The sequence below is a fragment of the Cryptomeria japonica genome, chromosome 3 (assembly GCF_030272615.1).
Source record: "Cryptomeria japonica chromosome 3, Sugi_1.0, whole genome shotgun sequence".
NCBI classification, from domain to species: domain Eukaryota; kingdom Viridiplantae; phylum Streptophyta; class Pinopsida; order Cupressales; family Cupressaceae; genus Cryptomeria; species Cryptomeria japonica.
This window is the reverse complement of record NC_081407.1, coordinates 630,605,405-630,631,182: the sequence shown is the minus strand read 5'-3', so window position 1 is coordinate 630,631,182 and position 25,778 is coordinate 630,605,405. Positions and strand designations below refer to the sequence as shown.

Sequence of the window (25,778 nt, the reverse complement as noted above, 5' to 3'; positions counted from 1 at the left end):
GAAGTTAGCTACGGACGAAAAGTATCAATCCATCATCAAGAATGATGTCTGGGATGTTGTGCCTAGACCTAAAGGTAACTCTATTGTTTCTTCCAAATCGTTGTTTAAAATTAAACATGCTGCTGATGGTAGTATAGAGAAATATAAAGCTAGATTTGTAGCTCGTGGTTTTTCTCAAAAGGAAGGCATAGATCATGAAGAAACATTTGCTCCTGTTGCTAGATATACTTCTATTAGAACTATTATAGCTATTGTTGTAGCCAAAGGTTGGAAATTACATCAAATGGATGTAAAGACTGCCTTCCTTAATGGTGTGCAGATTGAAGAAAGCTCTCTACGGCCTCAAGCAAGCTCCTAGAGCTTGGTATGAAAGAATTGATAAGTACTTAGTTAGTTTAGGATTTTATAAGAATGATCCTGATCCTAACATTTAATTTAAAGTATTTAATGGTGAAATGTCAATTCTGGTTTTATATGTTGATGATTTATTTCTAACCGGTGAAGATAGTCTCATCATTAGGTGTAAGAAAGAATTAGCTACTGAATTTGAAATGAAGGATCTAGGTCTAATGCATTACTTTCTAGGGTTAGAAGTTTGGCAAATACCTAATGAAATTATTCTTAAGTCGAGGTGAATATACTATAGATATATTGAAAAGATTTGGTATGATGGATTGTAAACCTATGTCTACTCCTATGGAAACTAACTTGAAGAAGTTGAGTATTTCTATAGCTAACTCTGATTTTGCAGATCCTTCAGAGTACAGGCAGTTGATTGGATCCTTGATGTATCTAGTCAACACTAGACCAGATATTTGCTATGCAGTGAGTGCACTTAGCCAATTCATGAACCAGCCAAAGCATGTTCACTTGGTGGCAGCCAAGCACATCCTGAGATACTTGCGTGGAACAATTGGCTATGGGCTGAAGTATCCAATCAACACAGTAATCAATTTGGAACGCTACTCTGATTTTGATTAGGCTGGAAGTGTTACTAACAGGAAAAGCACTTCAGGAATCTGTTTCAGCTTGGGTTCCGACATGATCTCTTGGGCTAGTAGGAAACAGTCCTCAGTTGCATTAAGTATTGCAGAAGCTGAATACATTGCTTCAAGTGTGGCAACTAGAGAAGCAATTTGGTTTCGCAAGCTTCTTGTTGGGTTGTTTGGACAACCTTGGGAATCCACTGTTATTTATTGTGATAATCAGAGTTGTATTAAAATGTCTAACAATCCCATGTTTCATGACAGGTCAAAACATGTGGAAACTCATTATCACTGTGTTTGTGATATGGCACAAAGAGGTGCCATCCAGCTGAAATATATCAGCACTGATGAACAGGTTTCAGATGTTCTCACCAAGCCTCTAGCTCGAGTGAAGTTTGAGTACTTCAAAGAGAAGCTTGGAATTGTGGAGAACACAGCATTGATTGAGAGGGAGTCTCAATCTCAGTAATGCAATTTAGTTTGCATCCTCCACCTTCTGCGGGCAATGCAACGTGGAGTCACCCTTTGCGGGCAATGCAAGATGGATCCATCCTCTGCGGGCAATGTAAGATGGGAAGTTTTGTTGGTTTCTAGCAAGTCACCCTTCATCCTCTGCGGGCAATGTAAGATGAAGGGGTTCATGATGTATTATTACAATATGTGATAGCTTGTTATAGTCCTCTCTAGCTAAGAGGGAGTGTTGAAAATGAATAGCTAAGTTCGGATTATATTTTAATGATGCCTAGTGGCAATTAAAATATTAATCATATTGTAATAAGGTTAAGTGATTACATGTCTAATAGGGCTGGGCCCAAAATGAAACATGGTATAACTTGCAATTTATGTAGGCCCCAAACTAGGCGCCAAAAAAGGGCAAACCTAAAAAATGTAAAATGGTGGCAATTTTGTTAAAGCCAACTTGGGGAAAACTTGAACATGAATCTTGTATATAAACAAGATTCATTTCACACTTCAAACACAATTTTCATCTTCATCAAGCAAGCATACCATAAGCCGTTAGCCTTATGCGAATTTAGTCAGCAAACTTGGAAGGATAGAAAGCGATCTAAGTCTTCATACTGCTGCAAATCTATCTGATCATTGAGCGAATCCATTAGGCAGCTTGCTGGAGTCTTCATACTGCTGCAAGTCTATCTGATCATTGAGCGAATCCATTGGGCAGCTTGCTGGGCAAAGTGGTGTCCTATACTTCAGCGATCTCCTTCTCCAAGTAATGTCGATATTCTGCTCTCTCTAAAGATATACTACAGCTGCATATACTTGGTTTGAATCTGCACTACAATCAGATAAGTAATCTGATATATACTGTTCATGTAATCTGCTTATAAATAAAGGATCTGATCTGAATCTTTGATGCTGGGTTTTTCCTCCAAGAGGGAGGTTTTCCCAGGGTATTTGTGTCTTGTGTCGTGTGTTTTATTGTTATTACTGCTTATTCTCAGTCTGATTATAATTTAATTAGTTAGATTAACATCTGATTGCCTAAATTTAACAGTAAGCACTCATAGAAGTCTCTTACTGATGAAACACAAAAAAAGAAAAACAAAAAAGAAAATTGCTCTTAATACATAGGTCATTATAACCAAAAAAAATGTTTTGACCATCATCTTTACATGAGATAACTACAATAGAGATGGTTCAATATTGTCAATTGTTCTTTACTCATTCTTGAAGTATGAATATTTTTGGTGACAGGTCTCTAAGCAAAAAAAGGTTACAAAATAATAGGAATATTTTATTGAGAAATGCTCAGGTTAAGAGGAGAGCAATCACATTAGCTGCATCAAAACTCTCCACACTCTATACATATGGTGTTAATTCTCAACACTCTCCATACAAGCCATTTGAGCTATGAGACTAGTATGCTGGTAATAGCCTGCTGATTCAAGTTCTCAATCCAGCTGGATAATTCCTATGAATCCATTCAACCCTAGGGGTCGTCTAGCATCCCGTTGTAGACCTGTAGGTCCATCTAGGACAAGCCTGTGCATACCCCCAACAAACTTTGTAGGTACTAATGCCCACATAGCAATTTTTCTTGGTTTTTTTAATTTTTTTCAAATTTCCTTGAATTATAATTTTAACTAGAAAGCCAAAAACACCCACCCCCAAACCCTAAAATGTTGAGACTGCCAATTAGATTAAAACAAAGTTTCTTCAAGGTTGAGACAAGATGTTATAACAAATAAAAGTGTGGAATATCAATTTAGTTTCCATATTCGCTAAGAAGCTACTATATAGAGCAAGACAAATGTTCTAAGATGTTGGAAAAAGAAAGTTGATAGAACAAAGAAGGGAAGGAAAGCAATTTCAGCAAGGGTTGTGTCTCAATCCCAATCCTGCAAGGATCTGAACATTAGACTTAGAGGGCATGTAGAGGGGTCAAATGACCATGTCATACAACAAATAATTGCAGGATGATAACTTTATAGGGCATGAAATTGATATCTATAGAGTGTTTATTGATACTTAGTCTTGCAAAAGAAAAGCTATACTTTTTGTACAGTTGTTCTTTTTAAAACTCTTTTTAACTATATATTTCACTCTGAATTATCCCCAAAACTTGGGTAAAATATTAGTCACACCTTATGGTTGTGTTGTTTAACTGTTAACATAGGGGTCGATGGAACAAAACCTTGTTATAAAGAAAGCTAGGCATGTTGTCCATTAGACAAGTGGGAAGTAACTAGATTCAAATCAGGATTGACTAATTTTATGCAAATTAACATGCCACCACATTCTCACTAGATTAGATCATTATGCTATTTCCACTTAAATCATAATTGGAGCTGATTCTTAATATGATTCACACCATTGGTCCAAGTTACATGTCTCCCTCCTCCACTTAAAAAGAGTGTCATATTGGTTGCAAGAATATCACATTTGGCACTTCATCCACTAGGACGTGGTGGTTGGACTCTTTGCTGGAAGACTGACATCTAGTGCAAAATAAAGTTTCTTAAAGGATGGGAATGATAATTGGTAGAACAAAGAAAGAGATGGAAATTCCATCTTTAGCAAGCTAAATTGTTAAAGTAAATAAGGTTCTATCTATAGACGTCTAAAACTGGTCAACGCTTGCGGAATCATACTTTAACATTTGCGCATTGCCTTATTTTAGGGTTTTTGTGTCGCATTAACATTTCTCCTATGATTCGCACTTGATCTTTATCATTTGCGAGCATCGAGTTCTTCTTCTACATTCTTTATTTGTCTCGCTTTCGAATTTGGTCTTGTCGATAACAATATTTGTCATGATTTTGGTCGATCTTATCTTGTCGCATCAATGTGCGTGCTCGTTTGTCATATTTTGACATCGTCAATTCGATTTCATTTTGGACATCGTCAATCCTAATTAGGGTTTTGTCCTCTTATCAATCTTGTCATCTTGCGATCGATTTGTCATCGATCGTTGTCGTTATCAATCTTGTCATCTTGCGATCGATTTGACATCGATCGTTGTCGTTTTCAATCTTGTCATCTTGCAATCGATTTGTCATCGATCGTTGTTGTTTTCAATTTTGTCGTCTTGCGATCGATTTGTCATCGATCGTGGTCATTTTCAATCTTGTCGTTTTGCAATCTATTTTGTCATCGATCTTTGTCCTCTTGTCAATTTTGTCATTTTGCAATCGATTTGTCATCGATCGTCATCCTTCTCAATCATGTCAATTTGGATCAATTTGTCATTGTTCCTCGTCAATTGGCGCATTTATCAATCAAATCGTTTGTCAGCATTGGTCCTTTGTCAGTCAGAATCATGATCAAATCGAATCAATATCAATTATCTTTTGTCAAGACCTAATTGTCATCCTTGCATTTTCTAATTCATCTTCTAGGGTTTCATGATTTATTCATTTAACCTTGTTTGTCATTTCTCCCTCTAGGTTAAATAATTTATTTATTTATCCTAAGTCTTCTTGTCACAATTAAATGTTCATTTAATTGGCAAACTAATTTCTCCCTCTTTGTGAATTAATTAATAAATGAAAAATTGTTAATTAATTCACTTAATTCCTAATTTCCTAATTTTCTAATTTTCCTAATTCCTAATTCAATTCTCTCCTATTTTTCTCCTAATTTTATGGGAATGACATTTCAATTTGTCATAATTTGTCATAATTGACAATCAATCAATTTTGACATAGAAATTTGTCATAATTTTGTCATAATTGACAATCAATCAATTTTGCATAGAAAGTGCAGATTTGTCATAATTTGTCATGTTTGTCATTCTTGATTTGCAATTTCCATTTGAATCTAATTCATGCAAATTTTGTCTTTTCTCCAATTTGTCTATAAATTGGATGAATTTCTTCAATCAAGGTCCCTGATCCCTGGTTGAATCAATCACGCTTCGAGTATTCTTGCACTATCATCTTGTCTACTTGCTTTCACATCATGCTCATGCACTAGTAGGTGAGATCCACAACAAAGCTATTTGAAGGAGAAAGGAGGACAATGGAGCCACATGAAGGAGACATTCAAGTTTGCAATGGTTTGTGTTTGAATTGATGTCATGTTTTCATGTCTTTATTGATTGTAATTAGGATTGTTATCATTGCAATTGAGTTTTCGTGATTGAACTAGGCTAATATTGATTTGCTTTGATGATTTCCACATTTCCTATCTACACTATCCATTTACCTATGCTTAAGTTTTACTTAGGCAGCCAACATTATTAGTTATTAGTTATTTTAGTTATTTAGTGCATTTAACAATTGTTGCTGGTAGTTTGGCAATTGATTGTCTCTACCGGCACTCTCCTTGCCTTTATAAACAAGGCATTTGTACAATATTTTTGTCTCAATACAATTCACTATTTGGTGAAATAGCTTTAATTCTCTCAATCTGTGAAAGTTATATTGTAGATTGAGTTCCTGGTTCGGAAGTTGCTCCAACATGGTATTAGAGCCTTTGACCTGCATCTCCTTTCGTTGAGGTCTTAAGAGTCTTCAGATTGACGATATATTTGTGTCATTTCATTTGGTGCATCTCCATTTGTAAGGTGTGGCTGGGAGTTTCATATTTTGTTGGGGATCTATTAGTATTGGTCATGGCATTCTTTATTGTTGTTGGTTGTGTTTCATAATATACAATTTCAACCGGTTCCCAGTGGCCTACGCAATTCTCTTAACAACTTGATCTGTGCTCCACGGGTCTTATTAAGTCTAGCTTATTTTAATTGATTGGCAATCTTCATTTGATTTAGGTGTCACACTTTGCAATGCAATTATACATTACAAACATAAACTTAATATTGGGTGGTTGTATTTAATCATTGGGAGCCTCATTGGCCTACACTATAGCGTCACTTTGTGATTGGGCTTTAATTATTTGGAGCAAAGTGGTTTTTGCCAACAAAAGGAATCATCACACATTGTAGGTGGCTTAATCTCTTGCCTCATCTTTATGGACTCATTCCTGAGCCAAAGACAAAATGGAAGCAATCAATTTAGAGAATTGAAAACATCATATCATAGGGTTGATTGATTGTAGCATCAGTCAAAGCTTTCTCCCTAATATCTACCCCAAGTTCAAAGGTATTATATGCCCTCGCATAGTTTGGACCATTATTTGTGAGATTTTTGGAGATCCACATGTTCCTCCATTCCCAGATGATACTGCTTCAAATTGCCTCATTCCATTAGATGATGTTGATAATATCTCCTTTGATGTTGGTACCTTAGAGGAGTTTGAATATGAAGCAAAACTTGAGAGTTATGATGATCCAATGTTTCCTCCTACAACTCCTACTTCTCTAGTGGAGATCACATATTCATCTTTTGTTGGTGATTCATTGAGTGTTACCAATGATTCATCATAGCATGTATCTATTTGCCTTCTTGATTAGAATTCCTATTTGTCAGACATTGGTTGATTGTTTGTGGAGTCTCACATTTCAAACTTGGAGGACACATTTGAGGGTTTATCTCTCCTATTTCATGATTGTTGTGGTACAGCTATTGTCACTTCATCTTTGTCTTTGAAGCTTGTTCAAAATCAATTTCCATTGGTTCCTTGTTTGTGACCTTGTGTTGTGATTGGGCACATACCTAATTGGTTTGTGGCATCTTCATCTATCAAGGGCTTGGTGACATATGAGCAGATTTCAGAGACATCATCATCCTACATTTAAATTTCACTTTCTACCAATTTCTATCCAGAATGAGAAGCATTCCTACATTTGTTCTTGATTTATCTTCTTCCCAAGGGAAGAAATGATGTTTGTAGGCATTGTGTTGGTGTTGGAAATAAGCCACACCCGGAACAACGATGAACTGGTCCAAGAGGGGCCAGTAGCTTAGTGGTAGAGCACTCCAGCAGCATATGGAAGGTCCTAGGTTCGAGTCCAAGCTGGTCCATGTCTCAACATGGTATCAGAACCAGGTCCAGGCTAGGAGCCCCAAGGAGGTGTGGCTTAAGGGGGGTTGTTGGTGTTGGAAATAAGCCACACCCAGACCAACGATGGACTGGTCCAAGAGGGGCCAGTAGCTCAGTGGTAAAGCACTCCACTAGCATATGGAAGGTCCTAGGTTCGAGTCCTAGCTGGTCCATGTCTCAACATGGTATCAGAGCCAGGTCCAGGCTAGGAGACCAAGCACACGAGAGGTGTGGCTTAAGGGGGGCTGTTGGTGTTGGAAATAAGCCACACTCGAACCAACGATGGACTGGTCCAAACCAACGATGGACTGGTCCAAGAGGGGCCAGTCTAAATCCAGTCAATAGGTTGTTTCCCAAGAGAGGGTGGGGATCAGCGACCGGAGAACCTTGAGGACAGGGTCCAAAATGTTGTTGTGTAGCTAGGTCGGATCCCTTCTAGGGCCAACCTAGTGCAAAAAATGCCAAGTGGCCTGTTGGCCTTGGCATTTGGATATCTCAATTGTATGAGTCTAATTTGGGGCAGGCCCTATTTGGGTGAACCACTTATGTGTAACTTGTGATTAAGTTAAATGTGAGACTCATATGTAACTTGTAATATATAGGTCCTACCCTATCCTTGGCGCCAAAAGTATATGGCCGACTTGAGGTCTATTAGGAGGTATTGATTCATATGTATGCAAGGTCATGATTGCATCAATAGATATGAATTCAATAAAATGAAGGTCATGTAGTGTGCTCGGGGGTGACGGTAAGAGCTTATCGTCTATGGTTGGGAAGGCAACAGATCTGATGTTTGCTTGTGGTTAACAAGCACTACTATAAAATCAACATGGTATCAGAGCCAGGTCCAGGCTAGGAGTCCCAAGCACACGAGAGGTGTGGCTTAAGGGGGGGTGTTGGTGTTGGAAATAAGCCACACCCAAACCAACGATGGACTAGTCCAAGAGGGGCCAGTAGCTCAGTGGTAGAGCACTCCAGCAGCGTATGGAAGGTCCTAGGTTCAAGTCCTAGCTGGTCCATGTCTCAACACATTGGACTATGTTTTGTCTTCAAGCACTCACCATTTTTGCAAGATATTGTTCATTATGGGGGCGCTATATAATCTTCTCATTTCCTTCCTATGGGGGGATCATTAAATGTATATACATGATGTTTGTAGTCCTTGGGGGGTATTTGTGAGTCCTCCATGCATCATCTTGATTTTTCTTTTCTCTCTTTTGGAGAGGAGTTTTGTCCCACAAGGTTTTCTCCTTTTCTCCACTTGTGAGAGTTTTGCATTGCATTTGCATTTATCCATGGGTACCTAACATGGCCTAGTTGTCGACTCTCATATTGCATTTTGTTCATAATGCATAATAATCTTCTCCCTAAGTTGTACTTAAGAGGGGGTGTTGAAGTAAATGAGGTTTTACCCATTTGCCTATGCTTAAGTCTTACTTAGGCAGCCAACATTATTAGTTATTAGTTATTTAGTGCATTTAAAAATTGTTGCTAGTAGTTGGACGACTAGTTGTCTCTAACTGCTCTCTCCTTGCCTTTATGAGCAAGGCATTTGTACAATATTTTTGTCTCAATACAATCCACTATTTGGTGAAATAGCTTTGCTTCTCTCTTTCCGTGAAGGTTATATTGCAGGTTGAGTTCTTGGTTTGGAGGTTGCTCCAACATAGACAAAGGGTGGGAACGGGTAATTAAATGAGCTAAATTCAACTTCAACAAGTGAGTTGGAAATATGATTCAATTTTTTTGAAAACAGGGCAAATAGGGCTAGAATAAGAAGGTTCATACACTGGATGGTTGAAGATAATGCATCTTCCAGATTCTATTCCCAACACTTGAACAATAAAAACTCAAATAGGATTTTATCTCTTCAAAATTATAGTAGAGACCTTAAGGAGGATGAGATGCAAATCCAAAAATATTTCTTGACCATTTCCAAATAAGTAAATTATGTGGGCTCTAATCCTTTTTTTGACTCTTCTAAGGAATTCGTTAAGCATCTCATTCCTTAGATGATTAAAACTTATGAATGGATTTACCTTTCTGAGGGACAAGACGTAGAATAATTAGTGGCTATGAAGGATCTCAATAATGAAAAGAGGCCAAGCCCTTCTATTCTTCCAATAGACCCTTTTCAAGAGGATGAGCAATGTGATTAGTCTAACTTTTCTGAAAAAACACTAAGAATCTATAGGAACTAGGAATGAGGGATATTGTCAAAACAAATCTAATCATGTTACTCCCTAATGTTTCCAAAAAAGGGTTTTAAACATCTCCTAAAAAATTGTATTTTACTTTTCTCAAGGAAGAGATCTAGAGTAATTAGTGGTTACCAGAAGGATCTCTAGAATGAGAAGTGTCCAAACCATTCTGATCTCCCAATGGACTTCTTCAAGAGAACAAGAAATGCGATCAGTCCAACTTTTCTTAAAAAACCACTACAAATCTACACGAATTAGGAATGAGGAATGTTGTCAATACAAGTCTTATAGAATATCTCTTACAAAATATGCTACAAATACTTGATAATGCTTGAGAATAACAAGCCACTTCAAGGAGACAAACCCTCCACAAGTCTCCAATAAAAGAACACAATTCGCAATGTGGTCTCATAAACTAACCGCTAGCTCCTATGTATACCCTATGCCTTGAATGCCACCCAAATCGTTAACTAGCTAAATAGGATTATATAAATGATTATATAACTTAATTAAGATTTATGCTAGCCATAAGTCAGCTACATATATCGCAATATAATTGAAGGGTTATGTTTTTGCAATAAATCTTCATTTTACCATGTAGCATCTTCGATTGGCAAAAACTTTTGTTTGATCAAATACTTTGTGACTTGCAGCCCCTTTGTGCATTTTTGAAGGATTCCTTCTGGTTCCACAATCATTCTATTTTCCTCATCAAGCTTAAATAACTCTATCTGCACTGCAACTCTTTGTCCAATAAAAATTTTCAAGCATGAAACATAGAATACCAAATGTATTGTATTTTTTCTAACAAAGGTAACTCCAATTTGTATGCTACACTGTTAATCCTAGGAAAACCTTATAAGGACCATAATACTTAGGTACAAGCTTGTTATCATTCTTCTATTGTTTCAATGCCATTTGCTTATATGGTTGTAATTGTACAAAAGCCTGATCTCCTACTTCAAATTTGCTAATAAATACATCTACGACCACATAAAAGTTCATGTGGCATGCCATCTTTCATAATTTTATCACTATATTTTCAACTTTTCTCTAACACCAAGTCCTCACTATTTTTTATGAACTCTTTATTCATCCAAACCCTTCTCTCAACATGTTTTGTCACATGGATGTTAAGCAGACAAAATGTCAATAATGAAAAATTGCGAGTGATTTTTTTAATGCAATACTAGGGGAATCCACACCAAAAAACTATGACTCACCCTACTCAGCCAAGTCTTCAAAAAAAATTGCAACTCGTGACAAGAACTCAATGCACTACTACCAAAAATAAAGACATTTTAGATGGTGTGGAAAGAAGCATTGCACCACATTCTATTAGAGACAGCCATTGCACCCGTTTGTCTTGTTTATCCAAAGAAAAAAATCGGAGATAACCCTCCAATCACTTATTGACCAGCTCATTTTGTCGATCTACAAATAAGTCAGTTCCAAAATCACTTGTAAATATAAGATCATGATCACTTACCATGACTTTTGGAGTCTCATGCAATTTATTAATAGTATCCATAAAAGTTCTTACTACAATGCTTGCTACAAATCGGTGTGACAAAGCACAAAAATGTGCATATTTGGTGAGTCAATACACAACCACCATGATCACATTTTTCCTTCTAAATCTTGTGATGAAATCCATGGATACCTCCTCCCAACCCTGACTTGGAATAGATAAGGGTTGCAAAAGACCCTCGGTCTTAATTGTCTTCCCTTTATTTTGCTAGCATACAATGCATTTTGCTACAAATTTCTAATCATCCCCTTTGATCCCATTCCAAAAGAAATCATGCATTCTATGACATGTTTTTAGGAATCCTAAGTGTCCACCTATAAGAGAAGCAATAAAGCTGCCAAAATTTTAAACTTAAGGTTTGATTTCTTACATAGGTACAACCTAACCTTGTAAAGCATTTTCTTTCCATGCAAAGTGACAGACTTGAATGAAACTTGTTGGAATTTCTCAATGAGAGTTTATCCATGTTTCCCACTCTTGTTGTGCCTCCTTTACCCAATTTGCCTTTAGCATGGAAATAGCATTCAATAGTGACTCTATGGGTTCATCATTCCTAGATAGAGCATCAGCCACAACATTTTCCTTTCCTTTCCTATATATATCATATCCCAACGACAATGTTTGTTCCAATAAGCATTTGAGACTATCATGATCTATCTTTTACTTAAAGTGTTTTCCCATTAAATAAGATCTCCATAGTTTGACTATATGTAACATAGCCAACATTTCCTTCTCATAAATTGGCTTCAACAGATTCTTACCTTTGAGTTGGTGACTCAAATATTATATGTCTTCCTTCATGCATGATATTGCTCCTATGCTATGTCCTAAAGCATCACATTAAACAATGAATGTTTTAAGGAAATATAGATTGGCTAGAACTAGAGTTGTGCACATGGTTTCTTTAAGCTTCTCAAATGCCCTAGTAGCTGCCTTATTGCACTTACAGAAATCATTCAACAAAGATATGAGAGGTGATGCTATGCTGCCATAATTCTTTACAAATCACCAATAGTAGATAGTAACCCCTAAGAAATCCTATATGTTCTTAAGGATCTTAGGCAATTTCCATCCACCTATGGCATTGACCTTGACTCCCTTAAGTTAAACAATATGGCCTAAGCAATCCACTTCTTTGACTCCAAACCGCATTTGGATGTCTTAACATAAAGTTGATGATGTTCAAGAATGTCCAAACCTAATTCACATGCTATGAGAGTTACTCTTGTTTTTTGCTACATATAAAAATGTCATCAAAAAATACCAAAGCAATATTTTATAAATAGCCTAAAGATAGAGTTCATCGAACTTTTGAATGTAGAGATGCATTTGTGAGGTAAAAAGGCATCACCAAAATTTCAGCGTGGCCCTCATGGGTTTGAAAAGTTGTCTTATGTATATTGTCATATCCAATTCTAATTTGATGATAACTAGAACAAAGATCAAGTTTGGTGAAATAAACAACACTATTCAGCTCATATAAAAAATCATCAATTGCTAGAATGGGAAACTTATCTTTAATGGTGTTGAGATCGCGATAATCAAGACACATCCTCTCTATAATCAAGACAAATCTGTTGGGTGTCATCTTCTCTACACAACATTACCAATGGAGAAGAATAAGCACTCTAACTATGCATGCTAATATCTACCTCTACCATCTCCTAAGTCAACTTTTCAATCTCACTTTTTGTAAGGGCATATGTAGGGCCAAAAATTGGGTTGTTGGCTCTCTAGTACTAGTTGAATGGCATGATCATGATCTCTTTTAGGAGACAATATTTTTGGCATACGTCCAAATGCTACTAAATGACTCTATAATTCCCTGCAAATCTAGTTGTGTACAGACCTTTGAGGGATAAGGTGTTAATAAAAACAATTGGGACATAATACCATCGACCCCTTTGTTAAGCATCTTTTGCATTTGATGAAAGTTTACCATTCGTGGAGACTTTGCACACAACCCTCTCAATTCAATTATCCAACCCTCTTTGTGAAAACACATTAATAACTCTTGGAAGTTCATCTCAATTATCCTCAATGTAGTAAGCCACTATAGTTCCAAGAAAATATTTGTTGCACCCATGGAGATAGTAAACATTGAGGAATCAAATCGATATTCTCCCATGGTCAATTTAATGTTGCGGCATTTCCCCAAACACTTGACAATTCAAATGAAGCTAACTTCTTGTTGATAAAGTTGTGAGTGCTTTTAGAGATTGTGGGGTACTGATTCCAAAAAGTGCATGACAAGAAATGGTTGGTTGGGTATCTCTTGATTCCTCATGTCTCATCGTCACCATCTTATAGTGCTTCTTCCTCCTTTTCTTCCTCACTTGGCCATTCAATGTAGAACAATTTCTTTTCAGTACATTTGTGTCCTCGATTGTATTTGCTATCACAGTTTTAAAATGTCCCTTTTGCTATCTTCTCTTTGATTTGTTGTGAAGTCAATTTGGTAGGCTAAGGAAGTGGCTATTGTAGAAATGCATCTATCTCTTATTTCAACAAATCCTTGACATCTGTTGGCCAAAAACTTTTCCTTTGCCTACCTTGCCATAATCATTGCTCACTTATTCAAAACGAATCAAGCTGTTATAGATCTCAGTTGTCAAAAAAATATTCAAGAAATTCGTTGATTCATAACCTTGAGAGTGAAATTGGTGGTAAACCTGATTTTGCAACAACTCCAATTCTGCTCCAAACAACCTCAAATCTAGACTATAGTAGCTTCGAAATGTCTTTGATCAACCCTCCAAAATTTAGGAAAGAAAAATATCCGTTGCACCCATGGCGATGGTAAACATTAAGCAATCAAGTCAATATTCACTAGTGGTTAATTTAATGCTATGGCATTTCCCCAAACACTTGACAATTCAAATTAGTAGCTAGCTTCTTGTTGATAAAATTGTGAGTGCTTCTTAGGTCCATCCACATTGTTACTCTCTTTCTTCAAAAATCCTACTACCTTTAGAGTTTATGGGGTACTAATTCCACAAAGTGCATCACAAGAACTGGTTGGTTGGATATATCCCAATTCCTCATATGTCTCAATGTCACCCTCGTACATTGCTTCTTCCTCCTCTTCTTCCTCACTTGGCTATTCAATGTAGAACAGTTTCTTTTCAATACATTTATGTCCTTGACTGCATTTGCTGTCAGAATTAAAGCATGACCTTTTTGCTCTCTTCTCTTCAATTTGATGTGGAGCCAATTTGGTAGGCTAAGGAAATGGCTATGTAGAAATGTATCTATTGGCCAAAAACTTTTCCTTTACCTACCTTGTCGTAATCATTGCTATAGACATATTTGTTGTGGTCCTTTAAACCACCTAAAAACAATTCCTTCAAATTTTCCTCTTTAACATGCTCCAATCTTAAAGATAAAGTCTAGAATTGATAAATGTAGACCTTAACCATAAACCTATTTGCTTTAATATGGTAAGTTTGTTGTGATAGCTATCCATAAGATTATCACCATAATGTGTAGTAAGTTCCTCTTGCAAAACAAACCATGTAACAACACTACCCTTCTTTTTCTTCTCTTCACATAGCCAATGATAGCAAAAAAATTGGTCTAGTTCCAAGCATAAGGATGTCATTGCAAGCTTTTTTTGGCATGGAACATGAAGACAAAGAACTACTCCATTTGGCAAAAGCCAATTGGTTGGATCCTTGCCATTCAACTTTCACATATTCAACTTTAGTGTAAGGTACCTAGGTATAGAATTAATTAGGTGATGATCCATCTTTAGATTTGAGTCAAACCAAAAAGCATCATGTCCCTTAGAAGACATATTTTCTTCTCAAGTGTTGTGTTGTGACTCCCAATTAGGAATCTATGAAACATTGGTGAGATGTTATTCGTTCAAAAATTGTCAAGAGATCTGTCTCAACTTCCACCCTCGACAAATTTCATCCTTCATCTTGTTAGTTTCTTCCTTTATATCATCAAGGGTTATGGTATCCCTCTCCTCTACTAATGGATCCTTGTCAAGAATATTTCCAAGAGTGACTAGATTACTTTGCCTCTTGTTGAAGCAGCCACCATGATAAGTGCAAAATAGTTTTCACAATAACTTATTCAAAAGAAATCAAAATATATGAAATTGTTATTATAGATCTCACTTATCCAAAAAATCTCCAAGAACTTCACTAATTTGTAACCTTCAGAGTAAAATTGGTGGAAAACCTAATTTTGCAATACCTTCAATTCTTCTCCAAACAATCTCAAATCTAGACTATAGTAGCTTCAAAATGTCTTTGATCACCCTTCCAAGTTTACACAAAAAAATCATTGTTTTATAACTCTTGGAGTGAAATTCCTAGAAACTCTAATTTTGCAATAACTTCTTCAAATATACACCAAATGAGCTTAAATATAGACTATAGCAACCAAATTATGTCCTTGAGCAACCATTTGAAAATCAGAAAAGAAAAAAAAAGTTGCCAACTTGAGAAAAATGCACTTCACAATATCACCTCTTTAATCAAGAAAAGAAATTGCATTGGTTCTTGCCTTCCAAATGCCAAGATTATGCTCTCATACCACTTGTAATGAAATAACTTGTGCAAGAGAAGAATATAGTAAGAAATATGCAGCAAAAATTGATAGTTCTTGAGAATAATAAGCCATCTTGATGGGCAAACCTCCACAAGTCTCCAATAAGAACACAATTAGCAATATGATCGTTATAAACTGAGTTACCGGGTTCGGCACTCAAAAGCCCAAATATTGGTCCTGGTTCAAGTTGGGTCCTGGTTCGAGTTCAATTCGTGTCTGGTTTGGTTCGAAATAGCAGTCAGTAAAATCAAAACACCTATTGCAGTTGTCGTCGATGAAAACACTTGTTTGCAGGTTGTCGTCGATGAAAACACTTGCAGGTTGTCGTCAATGAAAACACTTGTTTGTAGGTTGTCGTTGATGAAATCATCCATTTGCAGTTGTCGTTGATGGAGGAATACAGTTGCCGACACATGTTTGCAGATGATGTCAATGGAGGGAGAGATACAGTTGCCGTCGATGGAGGGATGCATGCCATCGATGAAGGAAGGGCTACGAACAATGAAGCCTTCGATAATTTATTGGCTTTCCGTTTATTAATTTTACACTTAAAAAGCTTTTCTATAAATTCATAATTCACTAATTTATAATTTTATACACATGTTAATAATATATGTTATTATATTTAATATATTATATTATATAATAATATATATTATAATTATCAATATAATATAATATAATATAATATATATATAATAATATATATTATTATATATTATATTATATTATTATATAATATATAATATTATATATATATATATATATATATATAATTTTTCTATTGTTTTTGTACTAACGAACCCAAACCCCTTTTCAAAATTTTGCCCTATCGGCGAACCAGTGCCCGAACCCGAACCGGCAACCTAGGTTATAAACAAACCACCGACTCCTATACATACCCCACTTATCTCTTGGAGATCATCCAAGCTGACTTAAATACCTATATAAGACTACATAAATGATTGTATAACTTACTTAAAGGTTATACTAGCCACAAGCCAGCTACACATATCCCAATATAATCAATGGGTTAAGAGCATAGCAAGCATTTGCTAGAACAATCAAGTCATTGGATTCCCAAAATGCCAAAAAGGAATAAAGTGGTTTTATTAAAAGGAAATTATTCTTGATAACCATATAACAGCTTAGAGGGGGCTAAAAGGTTTGTAATGGACCTTGAATCTGGTCAAAATGCCATTTTGTATATAAAATTAATAAGGTCTATGACAGGATTGAATGAAATTTCATTTTGAATATAATGGATTGGTTGGGTTTCGGCTCCCTTTTACATGGATGTGTAAATGCTATATTTTCAAATCATACACAAGGGTTAGTGACAATGTGAATGGAGTTCTTCGTGAAAGTGTAAGTTTGGGGAATGCTGTATCTCAAATGCAATTCTACATAGACCCAGACTTTAGAGGACATGTAAAGGGGCTCAATTCCCCATATTATACAACCCAGATTTCAGGATGATAGGTCACATTGTGAAGACTGAAATTTTCAAATTTATGCAATATTGACATCATTTTCTAATCGCTTATTTTTAAAATATTTCTGATGAAAATATAAAAATTAAGTCCTGTTTAACCAAATCATCTAAAATTGAGTGTTGATCCAAAATTTGCAGAACTCCATCCTAGCTGAACTTGAAAATTTATCAAATGTATATTTAAAGAAAAGAAAAAATATATATTTTTTAGCCATCCTTGCAATCCAAAAAACACCTACCGGTGTATTATGATATGTTATCTTTCAATAAGAACATTCCGCATGGCACTCTAAATTTATATTTTAAAGGTGACAAGTAAACAACCATCTATCCACAACATGTCAAAAAGCCATCACGCAACAAACAGCACTGGAAAAGGGTGTGGGATTCAAACACTAAACCTCCTACACTTGGGCTTGGCAGTTTGACAAGCCCACTTCCAAGCACCTATAAGGACATGTGTACCCTTTAAGCAACACCCACTGATAATCCCCCTTAGGGTAGTGTGTCACGTGAACTGCCACCTACTCTACTTGAACCCCGTACCACGCTACTGCTCAAACACCCATACAACCTGCACTAATCCCATGGCACCAAACCTATGCAATTATTTGAGGTAATTTTAAGACCAAATGGAGGAATTCTTCATTGAGCTAAATACAGACCCTTGAGGATTGAATGAGATTTCATTTTAAATAGGGTGGATTGGTTTGATGTTGGCTCCTTTTCACATTGATTAGTAGACTTTCTTTCTAATATTCACTGCAAAGATTTGTGTGCAAGGTGTTTGGCTAAAAATTTAAAGCTTGTGTACGGTTATGTCTCAATCACAATTCCACAGAAACCTAAAATTTAAGGTCATGTAAAGGGGTAAGATAACCACATTATACAACAAAAAAATTGTTGATAGATATGCAAATGGGATTTGACTAAAGCAATAAAATTTGAGTAGGGTCATGTCTGAGTCATAGTTCTACAGAGACCTAAACTTCAGAGGGCATGTAGAGAAGTACGATCATAATATCATATGGTAAAATATTGAACAATGATAGCTCTCATTGTGAAGAATCTGAAAATATCAATTTTATGTAAATTTTATATCATTTTATAGTTATAAGTAACTTTTAGAATAATCCTGCTAGTATAAAAAAAATAAAGTGTTCTTTAAAAAATCATATGAAATTGAATGTTGAACCAAAACTAGTAAAATTTTATCCTGATCAAGCTTTAAAATTTACAGACTATATTAAAAAAAACCGCATTTTGTAGTAATCCTGGCAATCCCAAAAATGCCTATCACTGTATTGTGATACCTCATCTTTCACAATATTAAAAATGCTCCCCAACTTTAGTACAACTTAACCCTAATCAATCTTGAACATTTCAAGAACATGTAAAAAAAAAATACAAGGACAAAAACATGTATTTGTAGGGTATTACAGACATCTGAAAAATGTCTGTGCTTATAAAAGTATGACAAAATAAATGACCTGTTTTTAGAAAAACATTAGAACGTGGATCAAAACATTCTATATTTCAACTAAAAAAATCATTAGGTTTATCTCAAAATATTCCAATTAATTAGTTTATACTTTACATCATTGTCAAATTCTTAATATTTCAAAAATTATTTGCTTACAAAGTCTATCATTATAAAACTCCAACAAGAGAAATGACCAGTTCTTGAAAAAAAAAATGTTGAAGGTGGGCATTATATTTAATGATTTGACTAAAATATATCATACAATTCCTAAATCAAACAATAGAAATTCATTAGTTCATATCATTGTAAAATTTAAACCAGTTCATAAATTATTCACTTGAAGTTCACTCATTACATATACAAAGTTCATTTTATTTAAGGAAAATCACAAAAAGGAACCGAAAACAATATTTGATAGCCTGTGATTACTTACTGATATTAAAAATTGCCAATTGAACACAAATGCTTAATATCCATATGTTATTTCTTCAGAGGTCATTTCTGAGAGAAAATTTAGAAGGAAATAACAATATTGTATTGGATGTGATGCTATGAAGTGGTTACAAATGTTCATATACCTTGTTGATAAGACCGTCGTCAATAACACCACTGCTAATCTTCTTAAATAGCTCATACAAAGCTTCTACCTCACTAACACTAACTGCCAAGAATGTACAATCACAAACAACAACAATATATTTCAATCATTATCTTTAAAATTAAAACTGCTGAAACATTTATATGACAAGACTTTAACTTAATGAAAAAAACCTTATTTTACATTTTGAAAAATCTAAAACTAAAGGGTGTGAGCAATACTTACAAACTGTATCCCTTGCTATTTTACCAGGATCTTCAAGGACCTCGTGTCTATGAAAATTTAATCCACAACACTGTAACAGACCCACTAGGCACTGCAACATGATATTTCCAACTCGTCATCACACTCCATACCTGCAATAAGAAATAAGCTAAAATTTATTCCAGCTAAAATAATCATCAATAAATAGGATTAAAGAAAGATTTCCAGTCATATACAATGCTATATATAGGTGACATCTATACAACATAAAAATTTCCTGCTTGAAAAATGTAATAGTCTAATAGATAATCCATGCCTGCATACCATTAATAAATTCACAACACTAACAAACATGTTTAATTTTGGCTAACAATAAGCCTAGCAACACACTTAGGCAAAGATGGAAGTCTTCGTGGTGAGACGTCCCCCTTGTCCAGGCCTACCTCTCTGAGCAGCAGTTTGCTTTATACAAGGCTGTATGGGGGGAGGTGTGGGTGGAGCCACTTCCCATTTGCGTCCCGCCAACCAATGTGTGTGAACCCGTTTCACTGTTGGTCCCTTGACGCATCATCAATCCAGCTACGGTCCATTCCAGCCTTAATCCCTTCGTACCTTACTATTTATTCCCACCCCAATCTACTTATTATTTACCTAAAGACGGAACGATCTGATCAAACTTCTGGTCACCTAGTAGCAAAATAGAAGAGGAGAGGAGCTCAAACCCTCTCCCTCTTAATGAATTTTCCAACATTGTTTTTTCAGCAGCTCTCAAACCATTAGTGCATATAACCCTGTATTTTTGCATAACTTTTTTGTATTCTTTAACAACCATTTTGGGGCTTCATCTTCCCTTTCATGATCTCTCTCTATTGTTTATTAATTGATGAGAGTGCAAGACAGTGAAAGTAGAAAAGAGATAAATTGATTTATTTATTTCATGCATCTTCAAGATATGTTTTACTGAAATTGTAATCAACCAATTTGTAACCAGAGAAAAACTAACTCATTTCTATGAAGGGTTTAAACTTGAAGTTTGAAACTATCATGTAATACCTAATTTGAAACTGTATTGTACAATACGTATGAGTGTTATATTTAGATTCTACTATCCTCCCATAATAGTCATAATAATGCTTGTCAATGAATATGACAACATGATCAGTTTCAGTAGGCTTTGCTAACATTTTCATATGTTTCCCCTTCAGATGCACGATATGACAACTCAATTTCTCCACTACCAATAATTTAACAATGGTTTCCATCAACCTGTCTTGATGCACAAAATGCCAAATTATTATCTGAATTAAGTACAGCTTGATAACATAAATTAATAGTAATTGCTTTATTTTGTGCCACCTAATTTCTCATCAAAGTAATAATCTTAACTGCAATGCTTCTCTAGCTGTACCAATAGCTACTTTATTCCTTCTTTTTGTGGAAAAAATACAATTATTGTCATTTTTTGCTAGACTGTTAAAAAATCCTATTTCAAAGCTAAAATAATATCCGGTTGTAATTTTTTTCTCATCTGCAGATTCTGCCTGATCTGCATAAGCAAATCCAAAATGAAAAACATCAGCTATGTATTGGCATTGTTATTATCTACAGTACCCTGCACATATTTTGAGAAACGTTTGTTGCCTTCCAAGGGTTAATTGCAACTTGTTCATGAACTACATTATAACTAAAAAAAACGCTAAGATCAGTGCTTTTGTCTGTAAGATACACAAGGCTATCTACCAACTTATAAAAACATAAACTCATCCACATGTCCTCAGTCGCCATCAGCTAATAATTTCATCCAAACTTTTGTAGTAGTATAGACATATTTGCAAGTACTCATGCAATTTTTCTAATGAAAAATTCACATATTCATTTACAAGATAATAACCTAATCATTAAGCAGCCAAAATTCCACCCATAGGCACTTTTATAAGAGACAAATCTATAATTTCAAAGTCTGATTTCTTCCCTTTTGAATTGTATCAATCTCATTACAAATAGGAATTAAACATCCACGTGTAATAAGAAGACTGATATCATCATCACTACTTTTCACATATAGATGTAGGTCGAAAGAGCTTCTTCTAAATCCAAATCTAGTCAGATAGTAAAAGTTTGTATACAATCCTTTCAAGACACTCTTTACCTAGAATAAACCCTGACGGCTGATACTTACATACCTCTTCCTCCAAGTCTCTTTAAAGAAATGTGCTCTTCACATCTAGCTGATGAAATCTCAAGCCAAATTGTGACGCAATTGTCAGAAAAACCATACTACTACCATTTCTATTGTTCAAGAAAAGGTTCCTTTGTAAGTTATGCCATCTTCTTACCATTTGTCACCTACCTTACTTCATTCTTATTTAATGATCCATCAACTTTTCACATTGATTTATATACCTGTTTACTCCAGGTGGACTTCTTTCTAGGTGGTAACTCGGTAAGAATCCGTATCTTGTTATTTAAGAGGAAACCATACTCAACATGCATAGCCCTTTCACATCTTTCTCAACACTTTGCTTCATCATATGATTTAGGATTAAATGAACATGCAATGTCAACCATCAAGCAAAGTTACTATAGGTTTAATTATCATCAAAATTGTGCCTTTCACCTAACTTCTCGCATTGTAGACAGAAAAACCTTGTCATTCTCATCAATATCTCTACCGAGTGTATCATGTTATTTGAAAAGATATCTACCATCCCATGTGCCTTAGAACTATAACCAGCAAACATCATCCTCTCAAATTGGGTGCTCTATTTTGCTTCTTTTATATTCTGGAACCAAAAGATGGATAGTATGACTTAGCTTTGCTTCACATGCTTCCTCAGGTGTAATGTCTTTAAGTGAATTGGATAAACTACAACATGGGCTACTTCAGCTCTTATTTTCTTTGAAACTACTTTTCCTGTATACATGCTTCTTACTATCTCTGTAATGGTTCTATTTCCCCCATCCACCATGCTATTTTGCCAAGTTGTAGTCCATGTTATTTGACTCCTTCCCTTCAGCAAAAACAGCCAAGTCCAGGAAACGAATTCAACCCCATTGTAATTTCTCTTTCTGAAGTTATGGAGAAAAAGTATGAGAGGAATGGCATATATTAACACATGAGGAAAATGCTAATGCCAAATCTCTAAAAGAACTCTTTGAGATCCTGCAAGAAGCAAAAGCTTAGGTTTCAAAGTTGAAGCAATTTTCCACTTCAGCAGCATTATCTCTAATTCAATACATTGGGTATGTCCAATACTTTTTTTTGCAGAATTCATCACAGTAGCAGCCCCTTGACTTTTGGCTGGGTTATCCTTGAGCACCCATGTCTGGTGGACTTGAGTTTATGGATGCCATTGAAGTCCATTTCAATCAAACCAGATTTACAGCAGGCACCACCAAGCATCCACCTTCACACACACACACACACACACAGAGATTGACACTAAGAGTTTACTTCCACATCTATTTGTTGGATGGAATGGCCTAATGTACATTTCATTTTGCACACAGCAATACAACAATTCCGAGATTTATTCTACAGTTCCATTCATCTGCACTGTTATACTGAATTATGGTTGTTAAAAGTTGCAGAATAGTTATGACTGGCACTGTTATTCTTTCATTCATTTCAGACTTGAGACATGAGCATGTTGTTAGCAGATCGTGTGAAAGGTTTATATTTAATAATTTGCTTGGAGATGCAAATAGATTTCTAAGCACACTATGACTCATCTCAGCATTCCACATGGGATATTCAAAATTTAAATCTAGAGAAGCAGCAATTATGTAATATTCTAAAGCATAAATGCAAATGGCAAAGTGGCAATTCTTGGTCTATAATTATCACAAGAGGCTGGTTGCAGATCGTGTATCATGTTTAATACAAAAAGTTGCTTGTTCCTCTATAAATTATCCAAGCACTTCCAATAGGACTCCGAAAATATTCGTTCAGATAAGTAGCAGCTATATGAGTTCCAAGTACACCCACAAATGATGAAGCAGCAATGTTTGGGCTACAATTGCCCCATGATATGCCAAAGAAATCTCAATCCTTGAAAATTGAAATACAGCCAAGACAACATCAATGTAACAAAGTGTCATGCTATTACTCTATTTTCATTCAGTCAGCTGTGGTAATCCACATATGTTATGCCCATAAAAACACTATCAGCGAATTTGTCCTTAGTTTCACATGTTACGAATCAAATTCCAATTAAGTTTCAACAAATTTTTAGGTTGCCTGGATCCATAAAACAATCAGCACCCTACTTTAAAAGAAGACATAATCCAGCTGTGGTAATCCACATATGTTATGCCCATAAAAACACTATCAACGAATTTGTCCTTAGTTTCACATGTTACAACTCAAATTCCAATTAAGTTTCAACAAATTTTTAGGTTGCCTGGATCCATAAAACAATCAGCACCCTACTTTAAAAGAAGACATAATCCAACCGCGGGAATTCCACATCACATACTTCGAGTACGCTACCAAGCTTTAAACGGGCTACAGACGAACTTCAGATGATATCGAAACAGTGCACAAGCACTCTATACACTAAACTTAGGGCCAGTTCTCCATAAGCAAACCCGTTAATTCTTTATTTACAAATTACTTATACAACAAACGAAATCAGGGATGTTTCGTACAATTATAAAGCAATTTGCATAAAAAAAATAATTTTGCAGCCATTCATTAGCCCTATTCGATGGGAAATTCTCATGCAAAATCATTTGCTACAAATCCGCTGAAATGTCCACTCAAAGTAATCCGCCCTGAGAATACCACGGCTGAACCCTGATCCAAGCATCCCTAAAATTCCAGAAATCCAAACATCTACTTCAGCCAATTATTAGAACCATAATTAATATTTTAAGGACCTGCAGGCATGATCCATGATTTACTGCAATTATAACCCTCTAACGATTGCAACAAAGCAACTCCAAATAAAATACAAGATCGAGCGAAAAACGTAGTATCGAGGCGGGCAACATGATGACATAGAACAGGAAACTGTTAAATGAAATCAGAAATCAGGAGAACTACCGAAAACAGAACTACTACACACTAAGGGTCGCAAAACCGTAACCATTCTCACAGTCCACCGTCACATATGCAGAAATCTGTACCATTAAATAAAAATTAATGAAGTTCAAAACAAAAACAAAACAAAAAAGAATCAATTTTAACTCCAATACAGGCGATAAGCTTACCTCGACATTAATCGCCAAGAAGACGCCCTTCAGAAAGCGTAGATTGCAATAAGGTTGGTATAGGGAATCTAATTATGTTGCCTCCACTCCTTTCGTCATCTCTGAAATTGATCCGTACCGCTCGCTTGTGATTTTATCTTTTCTTTCGGGTCATATTTCTTCCTGATCTGCCGCTGTCCAAATCATGGTAACGCCAAACTACCTATCTCAAATTGTAGTTACCTGCTGAGCAGAAGTGTCCAGCATGCATGTGAGAATAAACAGTGTTAAAAATCGATAATACTAATTAGGAGATATGAGGAATTTACTAGCCCTAGAAGATTCCTCAACACATGCAGTGTTGGAGGTGGTAATAGATAATAACAGAGAAGGAAATCGTTGCGTCCGATGGGACAGTTAAAAGATTCACTTCAAAAAAGAGAATGAGGAAAAGGACGGTAACTTTTTAGTAGCGTGCATTGGAGGGCTATAAATTAACATTTTGTGCCTCCATTATTCATTCATATGTGCACGTTGTGACCTTACACACATGGGAATACAGGGTGAATATCAAATGGAACGTATTAAATGGAAAGTATAAATGTGGATAGTTTAATTAAAATTAATAAATGGCATTTCATCAAAGAATGTTTGGGATATTGTTTTTATTAGTAATGAAGATATCTTGAAAACTAATAATTTAAGCATATTGTTTGAATAAATGGAAACTAAAAATGTGGATAGTTTAATTAAAATTAAATGAATGACATTTTATCAAGGAATATTTGCGACATTCGTATTAGTAATAAGGATATCTTGAAAAGTAACAATTTAAGCATATTGTTTGAAGAAGCTAGGAAAAATAGCAAATTTATTGTTCAAAATTTATTCTGGAAGAGTAGATTTAAAGCGAAGGTTACAAATTGTTTAAGGCTTTGGTATCCTATATATGTGTGTGTGTGTGTGTGTGTTGAAAGATTTAATATGGAACATACTAAATCTTATAGCTTTTTCATATAAGAGCATGAGTCTTTGGGTGAAATATTTGCAATTGACAGTCAAGTATTGAGGGGATTGAGGGTTATCCATTTTGTCAAAGTCATAAAGGGCATGATTTTA

At 35.4% G+C, this 25,778-nt stretch overlaps 1 protein-coding gene and 1 non-coding gene across 7 annotated transcripts in view; one reads left to right on the top strand and one right to left on the bottom strand.

Moving 5' to 3' along the window:
* LOC131033026 (calcineurin B-like protein 3) overlaps positions 1-25,112 on the bottom strand; it is a 107,154-nt gene extending 82,042 nt beyond the window's left edge. For 2 of the 6 annotated variants that reach the window (XM_057964132.2, XM_057964136.2), the window contains exons 1-3: positions 24,681-25,101; positions 19,488-19,618; positions 19,243-19,325 (exon numbers count right to left, since the gene is read on the bottom strand). In XM_057964132.2, the coding sequence (XP_057820115.1) occupies positions 19,243-19,325; positions 19,488-19,587 (183 nt within the window). In that variant the 5' untranslated portion in view covers positions 19,588-19,618; positions 24,681-25,101. Of the gene's footprint in view, positions 1-19,242; positions 19,326-19,487; positions 19,619-24,513; positions 24,591-24,680 lie in introns of all 6 variants that reach the window. The other 4 variants (XM_059218480.1, XM_059218479.1, XM_057964135.2 and 1 more) reach the window with 4 other exon arrangements.
* Positions 7,493-7,564, top strand: TRNAA-AGC (transfer RNA alanine (anticodon AGC)). The gene has a single exon. It is a non-coding gene; the product is annotated as a tRNA-Ala (tRNA).
* Positions 25,113-25,778: the final 666 nt, after the last annotated feature.